Genomic DNA, 17,129 nt, shown 5'->3' on the forward strand with positions numbered 1-17,129 from the left:
CAAATGTCTCAATATTCTCTACTACACCCCATAGAATTCTTATAAAGCAATTGTTTTGTGCTTGCGATTGGATCAATTGTGTGAGCCTTGTTGTTTTACTTTTTATGACAGGACCTGAGAACACAGCTATACGAGTCTTATTATCTGAACTTCATTTCTGCAATATCCCGCAGTAAACTGGAAGACATTGCGAGCGCAGCCCTTACCGCCAACACAGTATCGCACGTCTCAAAGGTGATGTTAGGGGTTAATGTGATCCCGTCCATGGCTGTCTCTCTGTACAGCAGGAAAGATATAGATCTTGGTACCGTGTTAGCCAGTAGATAGAAAATTATTTAGAATTGAGAGTCCTCAGTGGTTGATACCTTTTAATGGCTAACTGAAAAGATGGTAACAAATTGCAAGCTTTCGAGACTACACAGACCTCTTCATCAGGCATAGACTAATACAAATTCTGAAGAATCACATATTTGTACACAACACAGCACTGAAATAATACAATGGCAAATAGCAGAGCTATCATTATGGGAGAGTGATAAACAGTTGTGTTCATAAATATTGGAACAGTTCATAGATAAGGAGTGTGAATGTTTCTCTATCACCTCTCATTGGGGGACACAAGAACCATGGGTGTATGCTGCTGACACTATGCACAAAAAAGTTTGCTCCTCCTCTGCAGTGTACACCCCACCGACTGGCATTATGAACCTCAGTTTAGCTTCGTGTCAGTAGGAGGTGGACACGGGTCTTTCATTAGACCCTTATCTACCTCAATGTGCGTCGTTTTCTTACAGGTTTTCCGGAGGGATACAGGATGAACAGTCACACTTGTAGTCCCACAATACAGACTATGAGTACAGTGTGTACTGCCACCCCATATCCTCAAAGATCCGACAGCAGGACCAAGATCCTAGCACACAAGCGTGCTTAGAAGTTCGGTCCTAGCTCCGTCCCCCACCCACTCGCCCACCAGAGCCTGTCGGTTGGAGGAGACGAGGACGTCCATCACCAGCCCTGGACGTCTGATACCTTCCCCAGTATGAGGTTAGTAATTGACGGCGTGGGATGTTTAGGTGAGTATCCCACTTTCCCCTTCCCTCACGTACCTCTGGGTCCCTCCTCAAGTCGGGGTGGTCATGGGGGGTTCCTAGAGTTTCCTTTAATATCGTTTTCAGCGGGCGGGGAAATATGGGGCGAGAGTCATCGCTCCGTTCGGGCGCTTGTGGGCGTCCACGTTGCTTCCCCTCTGGTGGCCTTATTGTTACAGGCGGCCGCACTGTTCCAGGCAGCCGCACTGCCTTTCTCGCGGCCGCACCTTGCTCTGAGCGGCGCGGCAGCCCTACAGGTAGCCGCGCTGTTTTTGCTGCGGCCGCATATTTCTCTGTCTGCCGTTTTACCCGGCGCCCGCACCTTTCCGGTTCCGCGGTCCTCGACGCGATTCTGCCCACTTCCTGTTTCCTCGGGCGGGCTTTTCTCCCGCCCGACCATCACTCCTTGCCCACCGGTACCATCTTGGTGCTCCTGACCCATGCGGCTAGCTCCGCCCCCTTCTTCCACTGTGCGCTGATGAATTGCATTTCAGCGCCACGCTTGCCTCTCGCCCTTTTCAGCGCACAGTCGGGCGTCCTTCTTCCCTCCAGATGACATCTTGACTGGATCGCTGCAGAAATCCTCCCTGTGGTATCTTCTACAAGCTGGACAGCTTTTTCTATCTGGAACCGCCTCATCTGCTGTGAGTAGCTCTGCTCTGCAGACTGACACTCTCCTCTGCACTCCTGTCCCCCAACCTTCTGGCATTACTCAGGGGTTCGTTCACCATGTCTAATTCTAAAGGAGGTCGCTCTCGCCCTCCTACTTCTTCTTCCTCTACTTCCTCTGCCTTAGTCAAACACTTTGCGTGTTCGTCTTGTAACTGCAAACTTCCGTCAGGTCAGTCCTCTCCCCTCTGTCAGGCCTGCAGCAACCCCATTATGCCCACCGCCCAGGTTCCCCCTATTGCTCCGCTTGAGAGCGAAGCCTCCACCCCAGGCTGGGTTTCCTCGTTGTCACAATCGGTAGCGGATCTAATACGGGTGTCCCAGACCCTTGTGTCCATACTTGATATTGCCCCTGCAGACCCCTGCAGTAGCCAGCGGATCGCAGGAACCTCCGTCCGAGCCTCCCATTATAGGCTGCAAACGATCCATACAGGAACGCCGGTCTGAGTCCTCTTCTCGTTCCTTTTCGCCACACGGTCCTTCTCTGCGGTCGGCTTTCCCCCAGTCCTCCTCACCTGAGTCAGGCGAAGCTCTCTCTGATGCGCCTTCAGAGGATAATTTGGAGCTGGATTCGAACCAAATCGCTACCATGAGGGGTATGGTTCAGAGTCTCATTGGAGCAATCAACCAGACCTGTGGCATCAAAGATCCTTATACGGAACCCGCAGATCAGGCGGTTTCATTTAGACGGTCAAAAGCACCTTCCAAGGTTTTCGCTCCTCATCCTGAGTTCGATCAGCTTCTGACCAGAGAAAGGGAGAACCCAACCAGACGTTTTCAAAGAGGGAAGCGTCTTGGCGTCTTATATCCTTTTTTCCCCGAATCTCATCGACAACTGGACGACTTCTCCCTCAGTGGATCCGCCAGTTTCTAGACTTTCCACCAACACTGTCCTCCCGCTGTCTGGCGGAGCATCTCTGAAAGATTCCAACGATAAATTCATAGAGTCCATTGCTAAGTCGGCCTTCGAAGCAGCCGTGTTTGCCCTATGCCTGTCCTTTGCTTCCACCTGGGTTTTAAAGTCTATATCCGAATGGGCCAAACAACTCCATCGGGGCATTCTGCCTGGAGCTCCTCCAGAACAGCTGGCGGAACTTGCCACCCAGATTTCTCACGCTGGGGAATACTTGGTCTCTGCTTCCCTGGACGCCACGTCTTGTGCCGCTCAGGCGTCTAGTAATGTTGTTGCCATCCGTCGTACCGTTTGGCTCAAGGCCTGGCAGGCGGATTTGTCATCAAAGAAATCCCCTACCAGTCTGCCTTTTCAGGGATCTCGTCTCTTCGGTTCCAAGCTGGACCAATTTATTAAGGACGCTACCGGGGGCACAAGCTCCCTTCTTCCCCAGTCCAAACCTCGCCGGCCTCATCCTAGGCGGCAATTTCGGTCTTTTCGGCCTTTTCGGCGCTTCGCGGCGTCAAACTCCTTTTCCCAACAGCAGCAGAGGCCGCAGGCTCGTCAAGAGAAGAAGACTGTATCCTTTTGACCCGCTCCTTCCTGGCGTTCCCGCTACTCCCAAGGTAGATCTTCCAGGTCTAGGACTGGAAGATCCACCTCGGCATGACTCTCGGCAAGGCCCCAGCGCACTTCCCAAGCTGAGCGGCCGTCTCCTCTTCTTCAGCGACGACTGGATCACCTCAGTGAAGGACGCATGGGTCAGGGAAGTGGTATCCTCAGGATACAAAATAGAGTTAATTTCTCAGCCCCAGGATCGTTTCTTCGAATCCTGCCCTCCAAGAGACCCCGCTCTAGTTCCGGGTTTCTTAGCAGCCATCACCTCCCTCCTCAAATCCGGGGTAATCGTTCCCGTTCCAGAAAAAGAGCGGTTCACAGGGTTCTGTTCGAATCTTTTCGTGGTACCGAAAAAAGACGGCAAGGTTCGTCCCATTCTGGATCTCAAATTGCTGAACAAGAGGGTTCGCCTGAGACACTTCAGGATGGAATTCCTCCATTCAGTAATTGCTTCCATGGAGGCTCAGGAATTCCTGTGCTCCATAGAAATCTAGGACGCCTACCTCCATGTCCCGATATTCCGGGACATCACAGATTCCTGCGTTTTGCAGTACATCAGGAGCATTTTCAGTTTGTCGCCCTGCCGTTCGGTCTTGCAACCGCCCCCAGGGTTTTCACAAAGATCATGGCAGCGCTGATAGCCATCTTGAGGGTCAGAGGCCTGGTTCTTATTCCGTACCTCGACGACATCCTCATCAAGGCCATGTCTTTTTCTCAGGCTCACGAAAGTTTGTCCATCGTCCTCGACACCCTAGCCCGTTTAGGGTGGCTTGTCAACCGGAAGAAGTCCTGCCTTATTCCTTCTCAGCACCTCGTTTTTCTGGGCATACTCTTCGACACTCGTCAGACCAGAGTCTTCCTTCCCGAAGACAAGAGATCCATCCTTCGTCGGGAAGTTCGCTTGTTCCAGGGCCCTCGAATTCCCTCCTTCCGATCGGCCATGAAGGTTCTGGGAAGGATGGTTGCCACATTGGAAGCGATCCCCTTCGCCCAATTCCACTCAAGACCTCTTCAGCAGGCCATCCTGTCACAGTGGGACAGGTCTGTCTTCTCCCTGGATCGTCCGATCCGACTTTCTCCCCGCGTCAAGCGGTCCGTCAACTGGTGGCTGAAGTCACCTCTCATCTCCCAGGGCAGGTCCTTCCTTCCAGTTCACTGGCAGGTGGTGACGACGGACGCCAGTCTGCTCGGCTGGGGTGCTGTGTTTCGCCACCTGACTGTTCAGGGTCGTTGGTCGGCGCAGGAGTCAACCCTGCCGATCAATGTCCTCGAGATTTGGGCCATCTTTCTGTCCCTTCGTCACTGGGAAAGGATTCTTAGGGGTCTACCAATCCGAATCCAGACGGATAATGCGAAGGCAGTGGCATATGTCAACCATCAGGGGGGACTCTAAGCTCCTTGGCCCTGGCCGAGGTATCCAAGATCCTCCTCTAGGCAGAGGCAACGGTTCCGGTGATATCCACGGTGCATATCCCCAGCGTGGACAATTGGGCTGCCGACTTCCTCAGCCGCAAGGGCCTCGCGGCAGGGGAATGGTCCTTGCATCAGGAGGTTTTCCATCAGATTTGTCTTCGATGGGGTACTCCGGACGTGGACCTCACGGCGTCCCGAATGAACAGGAAGGTTTCTCTGTTCGTCTCCAGGTCTTGCGACCCTCTCGCAGTGGGCGTCAACACTTTAGCCGTCCCTTGGTCGCAGTTTGTGCTCCCTTATCTGTTACCACCCCTTCCCTTGCTCCCCAAGCTGTTGAAAAAGATCAAGGCGGAAGGGGTGCCGGTCATTCTTATCGCTCCGGATTGGCCCAGGAGATCTTGGTTTGCGAACATTGTCAATCTTCTCACGGACGCCCCCTGGCGCCTTCCAGACAGACCCGATCTGCTGTCCCAGCGTCCGATCTGCCACCAGAATTCTCAGTCGCAAAGTTTGACCGCGTGGCTGTTGAGACCGCAGTTCTAAGAGCGTCCGGCCTTTCGGATCGGGTGATTCATACTATGATCCAGGCTAGGAAGCCTTCGTCTTTCAGGATCTACTATCGTACCTGGAAGGCTTACTTCCGTTGCGAGTCCAACCGCGTTTCACCCATTTCCTTTTCCCTGCCTTCCATTCTGGCCTTCCTTCAAGCAGGGCTGGATTCGGTCCTTGCTCTTAGTTCCCTAAAGGGCCAGGTTTCTGCACTCTCTATCCTTTTTCAGAAGACGTTAGCTTCTCGGCTACAGGTTAAGACCTTCCTTCAAGGAGTAGCCCACGCTGTCCCTCCTTACAGGGCCCCTGTGGATTCATAGGATTTAAATCTTGTGCTGGACGTTCTGAGGGGTTCCCCTTTGAGCCTCTTTGGCGGCCCTTTCTTGCCGACCTCCTTTCTTGGTTATTCACCAAGACAAGGTGGTCCTCAGGCCTCCGCCTTCCTTCCTCCCTAAGGTGGTTTCTACCTTTCACCTCAACGAAGACATCGTTCTACCTTCCTTTTGTCCAGCTCCGACTCATCCTCGGGAGCGATCGTTGAACAAGCTGGACCTTGTCAGGGCAGTGAGGATCTACCTGGCTAGAACGGCCGCTTTCCGGGAGACGGATTCTCTTTTCGTCATTCCTGATGGCACGCGTAGAGGCCTGCCGGCTTCCAAGGCGACTATTGCTCGCTGGATCAGAACGGCTATTTTGGAGGCTTAACGGGTCAAGAACAGAGTACCCCCTCCTGGGATTAAGGCTCACTCTACCCGGGCAGTCGGTGCCTCCTGGGCGGTGCACCACAGGGCTTCCGCCCTACAGCTTTGCAAAGCGGCAACTTGGTCTTCCATCCACACGTTCGCCAAATTTTACAAGGTCCATACCTAATCTTCGGCGGATGCCAACCTCGGCAGAAGGATCTTGCTGGCAGCAGTGGTGAGTCGTCTGACCTGATGGAATTCTGGTTTTCCCACCCCAGGGACTGCTTTGGGATGTCCCATGGTTCCTGTGTCCCCCCAATGAGAGGCGATAGAGAAAACAGGATTTTTTGGTTGATTACCGTAAAATCTGTTTCTCGGAGCCTTAATTGGGGGACACAGCATCCTCCCATGTTATTCAGTTTCTGTTTTTCTGTCTTCTATGAATGTTTCTCATGTTTACAGTTCTCATGTTTGTGGTTATGGTTCATCCTTATTGTTTTGTCTCCTACTGCTTTCTCACTAACTGAGGTTTATAATGGATCTTTATCTTGTCCCATGGTCATTATAAATGGACAGGTTTTACATTTTTCTGGTTGCAAGGAAAGATTCCTGCAGCTGTTTGAGAGGACAGGGAGCTTCTGACAATGAAACTTTTAGATTTGGGGGCTGCCTAAAGCACAGTAGTGGGGGCTCTGGAAAAATGGATTGGAAGCGGGCTTCTCTGTACAGCACAATTAATATAGCAACCTCTTTCTATACATGAGATGGTTTTACATGAAGGCCTGCTAGACTGGCACATCTGTTAATGATACACTGCCGGAGGTCTGCAGGGTCACGTACTGTTACCAGACCAAAGGTTTTGCACATCCGTGAAATAGTACTTCTTCTTTGGAAAGTGGATTTAAAAGCGCCCATCATCATGATTTTGCATGTTACAGTAAAGGCATGGCCATAATTGTGCTATAATACTGATTAAATACATACCTTTAGGGAAGAAATCCACATAGTGGTTGTTCTCCAATCAGCATTTGAAGTTTTGATATAATAAGCTGTAGGTGCATAGGGTCGGGAGTGTTGGTAGGTTCTTCAGCTCCTGCGTCAGCCCCCCCAGCTTCCTCTGGTGTCTGTATCTGCCTCTTGTTTGAAAGTTCTCTCTGGAGCGTTCCTTGCCTTGAACTACACTTGATCTCCCGGTGGTCTTCAGTAAAATGGCATCGGTAACAGCACATGCGTAGATTGAGATCTCGGCTTGTCATTGAGCCCACATTTCTATCTGCACGTTTGTCGCCACCGGTGAAATTTTATTACTGACTGTCAGGAGGTCACTCTATGCATGCGGCACAAATGGCGAGGAAGGTGGCGTGCAAACCTTCAAACAAAAAGCAGATACAGAGACCACAGGCATGTAGAAGGGCCGAGGCAGGAGCACAAGACCCTTCCACAGTTCCACCCTTGTGCAACTAAAGCTTATTATACCTAAACTTCAAATACTGATTAAAGAACATTAACCATGTGGATTACTTCTCTAAGTCTGTACTTTAAAGCATCACTAGTGATTTTCCTTTTTTTTTTTTTTTGCACCACTGGAGTGGTGCTTTAAAATGGAAATCTCCTGCCCTTGTCTGATACTTGCCTTCCGCCTCTTTCATCCTTTTTCCAGCATTACTCCCATCGGTCTCTGACAAAAAGTGACCTGCTCGCAGCTCTAGGGTTTCATGGAGTGGTGCGGAGGTCACTTTTCAATGCAAATCTATGAGAGCCTCGTTCTAGCTCTCAAAGAGTTGCATTGAGCTCTTGTGGCGTAACTTTTGACTTTCCATCAGGCCAAGATGGTGCCACGGGACCAGAGTGGTGTTGGTAAAAGATGAACCTGCTAGAAGCAGAGTATGAGAACGGGGGCAGGAATGCAGAATGGAGGGACAACCATCTTCCCCATAATGGGTTCCATTCAGTTTTTTAGGACAATTTTTATTGGCCTTGTATCGGTCAGAGTCCTCATCTAAACTTGTATAAGGCATGGTAAGGCTTTAACCCCTTTCTGCTACAGCCAACATTTTTCTTATCCTTTCTAGATCCATGACTTGCTTTCTGCCACCATAACTGTATTAGGGCAGTTTTTTACAATATGTGTTGTACTGTAGTTTTAAATGACACCTTTTGATTTACCATATACTCTACTAAAATGCCATGAAATAGTGAGAAAAAAATACGTTTCTCCCATAGTTTTTTTTTTTTCTGTCATATTGTTATATCAAGTATATAAGCTACTACAGTAGAATTTGCATGAATCAGTCTGTAGTAGAGAGTTTGTACGAAATTGTTTTTCCTTTTATTTCAGGTTTTTGATCAGTACCTGAATTTCATTACGTTAGAGGACGACATGTTTGTGCTGTGCAACCAGAACAAGGAGCTTGTTTCCTATAGAGGTAAGTACATATGCCTAATCTGTTGTCCCCTACTATAAGTGAGCGTATCTTTGGGGGTCAGGGAATGGGTTTGTCTTTACATTCCCTTAATTCAAGGGGATACCCTTGGGCATGGCTGTCACGCTGGAGTACTGATTAATACCACCAGTACTTTGTGTCAGTTCTGTACAAGTGATTTGTTTAAATATTTTCCTTTCTAATAAAAGACCAAACTTCTTACATGTTTAACCATGTAAGAACCCATTTGGGTAGTCCATCACCCTGGAATCACAATTTAAACTAATAATCTAGTTATATATGGACTAGCTATTGAACCCGTTCTACGCCCGGGTGGCGAGCATTTATCTTGGTATATGGTCTCCATCCTGGTATGTGCTGCTCCATCCTGCGTCCCCATCCTGTCATGTGCTGCTCCATCCTGCGTCCCCATCCTGTCATGAGCTGCTCCATTCTGCGCCCCCATCCTGTCATGTGCTGCTCCATCCTGCGTCCCCATCCTGTCATGTGCTGCACCCATCCTGCGCCCCCATTCTGTCATGTGCTGCTCCCATCCTGCGCCCCCATCCTGTCATGTGCTGCTCCATCCTGCGTCCCCATCCTGTCATGTGCTGCACCCATCCTGCGCCCCCATTCTGTCATGTGCTGCTCCCATCCTGCGCCCCCATTCTGACATGTGCTGCTCCCATCCTGCGCCCCCATTCTGACATGTGCTGCACCCATCCTGCACCTCCATTCTGACACGTGCTGCACCCATCCTGCGCCTCCATTCTGACATGTGCTGCACCCATCCTGCGCCTCCATTCTGTCACTGGCTGCTCCCATCCTGCGTCCCCATCCTGTCATGTGCTGCTCCCATCCTGCGCCCCCGTTCTGTCATGTGCTGCTTCCATCCTGCACCCCCGTTCTTTCATGTGCTACTGCCATTCTGCGCCCCCGTTCTGTCATGTGCTGCTCCCATCCTGCGCCCCCGTTCTGCCATGTGCTGCTTCCATCCTGCACCCCCGTTCTATCATGTGCTGCTTCCATCCTGCACCCCCGTTCTGTCATGTGCTGCTGCCATCCTGCACCCCCGTTCTGTCATGTTCTGCTCCCATCCTGCGCCCCCGTTCTGTCATGTGCTGCTTCCATCCTGCACCCCCGTTCTGTCATGTGCTGCTGCCATCCTGCACCCCCGTTCTGTCATGTGCTGCTCCCATCCTGCGCCCCCATTGTCATGTGCTGCTGCCATCCTGCGCCCCCGTTCTGACATGTGCTGCTTCCATCCTGCACCCCCGTTCTGTCCTGTGCTGCTGCCATCCTGCACCCCCGTTCTGTCATGTGCTGCCCTAGTCTGTCATGTGCTGCTCCCATCCTGCGCCCCCGTTCTGTCATGTGCTGCTGCCATCCTGCACCCCCGTTCTGTCATGTGCTGCCCTATTCTGTCATATGCTGCTCCCATCCTGCGCCCCCGTTCTGTAATGTGCTGCTCCCATCCATATGCCCCATAGGCTGCTCCATAAAGGTTTATGACCCCCATCAGGTGGCGTAAGTAACAAATAGCTGTGGCATGAAGTGCCACAGCCTCATGGCACAGCAATTTGTTACTTACGCTACCTGATTCTTTTCCGGCGCCATTGTCTTGCTCCTCCCGGTGCCGGAATCGGCGCCTGCGCAGTCCGCGCTTTCCGGCGCCATTTTCTTGAAGACACACTGCTGTGTGTCTTCAAGAAAATGGCGCTGGTAAGCGCGGACTGCGCAGGCGCCGATTCCGGCACCGGGAGGAGCAAGACAATGGCGCCGGAAAGGAATGGCGTAAGTAACAAATTGCTGTGGCCTGAAGTTCCACAGCCTCATGGCACAGCAAGTTTTTACTTACGCTATTCGTTTCGGGCGCCATTGTCTTTCTCCTGGTGCTGGAATCTGCGCCTGCGCAGTCCGCGCTTTCTGGCGCCGGAAAGCGCGGACTGCGCAGGCGCCGATTCCGGCACCAGGAAGAGCAAGACAATGGCGCCCGAAACGAATAGCGTAAGTAAAAACTTACTATGGCGGTGGATTATTTGCATAATCAGGGCGCACATATGTAGACGGCGTCCCCGTGCTCCCGACCCCCTGCTCTCGGCGGCATTTTTTCTATAATGTAACGCTAGGAGCGTCGCGCCTGCGCAGTCTATTAAGGCTTCGGACAGAGTGACGCTCCCAGCGTTATATTATAGATCTTATCTTAGCCCCTGTACAAACATCACTTACTTTTTTTGCACAAAAATGCTCTTTATTCCCTCATGCTTATTTGTGTGCATTTTGCACCTACTGTGGCCAAGCAGCTTAAGGACACAGTTCTGCCCCCTGAGTTTGGATACCCCTTCCTCCTCTGGTGATGGAGAGTGCAGCTCAGGAGTGAGCTGATGCCTGCGCTCACTTTCTGTCTCGAGTTCCTAGATTGATTGTCTGTGCGCACATCTTGCTGCTGCTCCACTACTATATACAGTAGAGTGTAGCTGCAGGCAAGGAGAGAGAGCTGTGTGTATACACTCTCTAATGTAGAAATGCAGACAGTGGGCTAGAGAGCGGTGTGTGCAAACACTGCAATCTAGAAATGCAGACGGTGGGGGAGAGAACTGTGTGTGTGCGCACACTCCAATCTAGAAATGCAGATGGTGGGGGTAGAGCTGTGTGTGCACAGACTCCAGTCTAGAAATGCAGGCAGTGGGCGAGAGAGCGCTGTGTGCAAACACTGCAATCTAGAAATGCAGACAGTGGGGGAGAGAACTGTGTGTCTGCACATACTTCAATCTAGGAACCCAGACAGTGAGGGAGAGAGCTGTGTGTGCACACTCCAATCTAGAAATACAGATGGTGGGGGGAGAGCTGTGTGTGCACACACTCCAATCTAGGAACGCAGACAGTGAGTGAGAGAGCTGCGTGTGCACACACTCCAATCTAGAAATGCAGATGGTGAGGGAGAGAGCTGTGTGTGCACATACTCCAATCTAGAAATGCAGATGGTGAGCGAGAGAGCTGTGTGTGCACACACTCCAATCTAGAAATGCAGACGGTGAGGGGGAGAGCTGTGTGTGCACACACTCCAATTTAGAAATGCAGACAGTGGAGGAGAGAACTGTGTGTGTACACACCGATCTAGAAATGCAGACTGTGGGGGGGGGGGAGCTGTGTGTGCACACACTCCGATATAGAAATGCAGATGGTGGGGGAGAGAGCTGTGTGTGCACACACTCCGATATAGAAATGCAGATGGTGGGGGAGAGAGCTGTGTGTGCACACACTCCAATCTAGGAACGCAGACAGTGAGTGAGAGAGCTGTGTGTGCACATACTCCAATCTAGAAATGCACATGGTGAGCGAGAGAGCTGTGTGTGCACACACTCCAATCTAGGAACGCAGACAGTGAGGGAGAGAGCTGTGTGTGCACACACTCCAATCTGTAAATCAGACATGGGGGAGAGAGCTGTGTGTGCACACACCCCAATCTAAAAATGTAAACAGTGGGGGAGAGAGCTGTGTGTGCACACACCCCAATCTAAAAATGTAAACAGTGGGGGAGAGAACTGTGTGTGTACACACGCCGATCTAGAAATGCAGACAGTGGGGGAGAGAGCTGTGTGCACACACTCCAATCTAAAAATGCAGACAGTGAGGGAGAGAGCTATGTGCACTCACACTCCAGTCTAGAAATGCAGACGGTGAGGGAGGGAACTGTGTGTGCACACACTCCAATCTAGAAATGCAGACGGTGAGGGAGAGAGCTGTGTGTGCACACACTCCGATATAGAAATGCAGATGGTGGGGGAGAGAGCTGTGTGTGCACACACTCCGATATAGAAATGCAGATGGTGGGGGAGAGAGCTGTGTGTGCACACACTCCAATCTAGGAACGCAGACAGTGAGTGTGAGAGCTGTGTGTGTGCGCACACTCCAATCTAGGAACGCAGACAGTGAGTGAGAGAGCTGTGTGTGCACACACTCCAATCTAGTAACGCAGACAGTGAGTGAGAGAGCTGTGTGTGCAGATACTCCAATCTAGAAATGCAGATGGTGGGGGAGAGAGCTGTGTGTGCATACACTCCAATCTAGAAATGCAAATTGTGGGGGAGAGAGCTGTGTGTGCATACACTCCAATCTAGAAATGCAGATGGTGGGGAGAGAACTGTGTGTGCACACACTCCAATCTACAAACGCAGATGAGGGAGAGAACTGTGTGTGCAGACTCCAATCTAGGAACGCAGACAGTGAGTGTGAGAGCTGTGTGTGTGCGCACACTCCAATCTAGGAACGCAGACAGTGAGTGAGAGAGCTGTGTGTGCACACACTCCAATCTAGTAACGCAGACAGTGAGTGAGAGAGCTGTGTGTGCAGATACTCCAATCTAGAAATGCAGATGGTGGGGGAGAGAGCTGTGTGTGCATACACTCCAATCTAGAAACGCAGACGGTGAGGGAGAGAGCTGTGTGTGCACACACTCCAATCTAGAAATGCAAATGGTGGGGGAGAGAGCTGTGTGTGCATACACTCCAATCTAGAAATGCAGATGGTGGGGAGAGAACTGTGTGTGCACACACTCCAATCTACAAACGCAGATGAGGGAGAGAACTGTGTGTGCAGACTCCAATCTAGGAACGCAGACAGTGAGGGAGAGAGCTGTGTGTGCACATACTCCAATCTAGAAATGCAGACGGTGGGGGAGAGAACTGTGTGTGCACACACTCCGATCTAGAAATGCAGACGGTGGGGGAGAGAGCTGTATGTGCACACACTTCGATCTAGAAATGCAGACGGTGGGGGAGAGAGCTGTATGTGCACACACTCCGATCTAGAAATGCAGACGGTGGGGGAGAGAGCTGTATGTGCACACACTCCAATCTAGAAATGCAGGAGGTGGGGGAGAGAACTGTGTGTACCCACACTCTAATCTAGTAATTCATACCGTGAGGGAAAACACAGACATGGTAAACACCGGAAATGAAAAAAATTCAATAACGCCAGAATAAAAAAATTTTCTCCGTTTTTTTTCTCCGTCGCCACATTGGGGGACACAGGACCATGGGTGTTATGCTGCTGTCACTAGGAGGCTGACACTAAGTTGAGACAAAAAAGGTTAGCTCCTCCCCTGCAGTATACACCCTCATGCTGGCTTCCAGAGACCCAGTTCAAGCTTAGTGTCCGTAGGAGGCACACCTGATTTAACTCTCTCTTTTTTACCGGACGAAGGGGCGACGGAACCTTTCAAGGCTCCGATCTCCTCGAACCAACAACAGGCGAGCACGGGAGTTTTACCTCTCTGCAGCCTGGTCTTTCTTGCCGGACATTCTGCCCTGCCCACCAGGTTTTATCCTCGGCTGTTCAGAGGCACTGCATTGTGGCGTCCGTGCAGCCCCCACTGCATCACCACTGAGAAAGCGGATGATGGAAGGAGGCGGATGGTTTCTCTCCACCCCCCTCTCATGGGGATGGTGGATAGAGGCTTCCCCCAACCCTGCACCGTCCTAATCACCGCGGGCACAGCTCACCTGCAGCAAGCGTCTCTGCGTTCCCCCTCTATTCGGGGTAAGTGCCATAACATGGGGGGAGGAGGGGGTCGGTCGTCCCAGCGGTTCCGGAGGGCTTCTTCACTTTTTTTCAGGGTCTCCCCTAGGCGCCGGCGCTCCGCGGCTGCGTGCCAGGCCGAAGCCGCAAATTTAGTCCCCGGCTTCGGCCTAGCACAGGCCACCTCCCGATAGGCTCCGCCCCCTTTTCGCGCCATCCTGCGGCTCCGCACCCCGGTCCTGGCGCTTCTCGCTCTCTGCGAGATTACCCTCCCAACCCCCGGCGGCCATCTTTCTCCTCACTGCACGCCCCAGCTCCTCCACGTGCAGCGCTCTGAACGCCGGCTGTCGCCCCTTCAGCACCGCCGCCGCCTCTCTCTCTCTCTGCGGGACACAGGACCACGGGTAAGGAGACCACGTTAGGTTCTCCCTTGCAGCGTTGCCCTCGCTTCCATAGTCTATAGACCCTAAGCACTATCTCTTACATTAGGGTACACCATGTCCCAGTCAAGGACCAAAAAGATCACAAAGGTGCATACTACCTTTTTTTACTGCGTGTACCACCTGCCAGGCTCCACTTCCTCGGCCTCAGAGTTCCCCCCTCTGCTCAGCCTGCGATGCCCCAGGTGCCCAGGAACCCTCCGCCGCCACCGACCCCAGTGTATCTAGTCCCCCTGAGTGGGTCGCGTCACTGTCACAGTCCATGGATTCTTTAGCCAAAGCGATTAAATCCCTTCAGGACCCCTCTGGGGAGCGGGGCTCTCTTTTTCCTGGGTTAAGAGATCCCTCCGTAACAGGGGAATCGTCAGCCAGCAGGGGTCAGATTTCCTGGATATAGTCAGGCGACTCAGGGAGCGTCCGGATAAGCATTTTACAGGCAAAAAGGCCCTGGAATCGAAGTATCCCTTTTCTGCAAATCTTGTTAAAGATTGGACGGAATCTCCACTAGTAGATCCTCCGGTTTCGTGCTTAGCCACCAAAAACTCTCTTATCCGTTCCTGAGGGTGGTTCAATTAAGAATCCCACAGAACGCCAGCTAGATTCCCTAGCTCGCTCAGTGTTCGAAGCCTCAGGTTCCTCTCTATCTCCCTCCTTCGCTGCGGCTTGGGTTGCCAAGGCAATGGTTTTCTGGGAAGATGCCCACGCAAAATCCATTCAGGAACAGGAACTTCCGTCTGAGGTGGCGGACCTGGCCAAACAAATTGCCATGGCTGGAGATTATGTGATGTATGCGTCTCTCGACGCAGCGGACTGTGCAGCAACTGCGGCTTCGAACGCCATCACCATTAGGAGAGCTATCTGGCTCAGAGAGTGGCGTGCAGATTCCTCCTCAAAAAAGTCTCTGATTTCCCTTCCTTTTCAGAGCGGGCGTCTCTTTGGAGAAAAACTAGACCAGCTTATTTCCGACGCTACAGGAGGAAAGAGCAAGTTCCTCCCGCAACACAGGCCCAAAGCTGCTTTTCAGCGCCAACAATATTTTTGCTTTCAGCCCTTTCGCAGTAGCCCATTCTGGTCCAATTCCGCCGCCTCATCCAGATCAGAAGGATCCGCACGCTCAGACAGAGATTCTCGACCTTTCAGGCCGAATCAGTCCTGGCGAGGAAAGCCTAGGCAGGTCCAGGCCTGCCAGATTGCCTTCGCAATGACTCGGGGACCATTCCAGTTGACACCTCCAAAGTAGGGGGGCGTCTGCTTCTTTTTCAACAAGTCTGGCTCTTTGTCGTCCACGACGAATGGGTCAGAGATCTGGTGTCTTCTGGCTACAAAATAGAATTATCCGCTTCCAGCACGTTTTTTCCCTCTTGTCTCCCAAGTTCGGGAGCTCAGTCTCACGCCCTTCACTGCGCCATCGAATCCCTCCGCCAAAGCGGGGTCATTGTTCCAGTTCCGGAACACGAGAGAATCAGAGGCTTTTACTCAAAACTCTTCGTTGTGCCAAAAAAGGACGGGACGGTGCACCCCATTTTGGACCTGAAGCTCCTAAACAAGTACGTAAAAGTACGGTACTTCAGGATGGAATCTCTCCGGTCGGTCATCATCTCGATGGAGAGAGGGGAGTTCCTAGCATCAATAGACATCAAAGATGATTACCTTCATATCCCAATCTTTCCGCCACATCAAAGGTTCCTCCGTTTTGCCATCCTAGAGGACCATTTTCCATTCACGGCCCTACCCTTTGGTCTTTCCACGGCGCCCAGGGTGTTCACAAAAGGCATGGCGGCTGTCATGGCCATTCTTCACTCTCGTGGAGTGGTCGTGTTGCCATACTTGGACGACCTCCTCATGAAAGGTCCGTCTTATCAGGCCTGCGAAGCAAGCGTCTGCAATACCTTGGATTCTCTTTCGCGCCTGGGCTGGTTAATCAACTCGGACAAGTCGTCTCCCATTCCTGCCCGACGGATCTCCTTCCTAGGCATGATCCTGGACACATCAAGGGGACTGGTCTTGCTTCCTCGGTCCAAGGCCCAAGAGCTTCAGCAGGGAGTTCGGACGCTCTGTCATCCTCGCCCAAGACCCTTCTGGTTTGCCATGGAGATCCTGGGAAAAATGGTGGCCGCAATAGAAGCGGTCCCCTACGCTCAACTCCATCTCCGCCCCTTACAACAGGCTCTGCTGGACAACTGGGACAGGAGTCCCTTATCCCTCGATCGGCCATGCCCTCTGCCCCCACGGATCAGGCAAGCCCTCACATGGTGGACTCTGGGATCATCTCTCCTCCAGGGGAAGTCTTTTCTCCCGATCCGCTGGCTAGTGGTAACTACCGACGCCAGTCTCCTCGTTTGGGGAGCGGTGTTTCTTCACCACTCTGCCCAGGGGCGGTGGACAATTCGGGAGTCGAGGCTCCCTATAAACATCCTGGAGATTCGAGCGATCAGACTCGCCCAGAGACACTTTCACCCCCTTACTCGCGGGTCACCCAATTCGAGTTCAATCGGACAACGTCACAGCGGTGGCGTATATAAACCATCAGGGGTTACCCGCAGCAGGGCGGCAATGCAGGAAGTCTCCCACATGCTTCGTTGGGCCGAGGCCAACCACTCTCTACCATTTCCGCGGTGCACATTCCGGTCTTGCCTCGGGGGAGTGGGAACTTCATCCAGAGGTTGTCCGGCAAATCTGCATTCGCTGGGGAACCCCGGACGTGGATCTTATGGCGTCCAGTCTGAACGCCAAAGTTCACAACTTCATAGCACGTTATCGGGATCCCCAGGCCATCGGAGTGGACGCACTGATATCCCCATGGCATCGGTTCCAACTCCCATGTGTTTCTTCCG

The 17,129-nt window shown here is 52.1% G+C and overlaps 1 protein-coding gene across 1 annotated transcript in view; it reads left to right on the forward strand.

Moving 5' to 3' along the window:
• Positions 1-17,129, forward strand: part of SCFD1 (sec1 family domain containing 1) — a 172,256-nt gene that overhangs the window by 17,425 nt on the left and 137,702 nt on the right. The window contains exons 5-6 of the mRNA XM_069730265.1: positions 112-234; positions 8,251-8,338. Of these exons, the coding sequence (XP_069586366.1) occupies positions 112-234; positions 8,251-8,338 (211 nt within the window). The remainder of the gene's footprint in view (positions 1-111; positions 235-8,250; positions 8,339-17,129) is intronic.

The sequence above is a fragment of the Ranitomeya imitator genome, chromosome 1 (assembly GCF_032444005.1).
Source record: "Ranitomeya imitator isolate aRanImi1 chromosome 1, aRanImi1.pri, whole genome shotgun sequence".
NCBI lineage: Eukaryota > Metazoa > Chordata > Amphibia > Anura > Dendrobatidae > Ranitomeya > Ranitomeya imitator.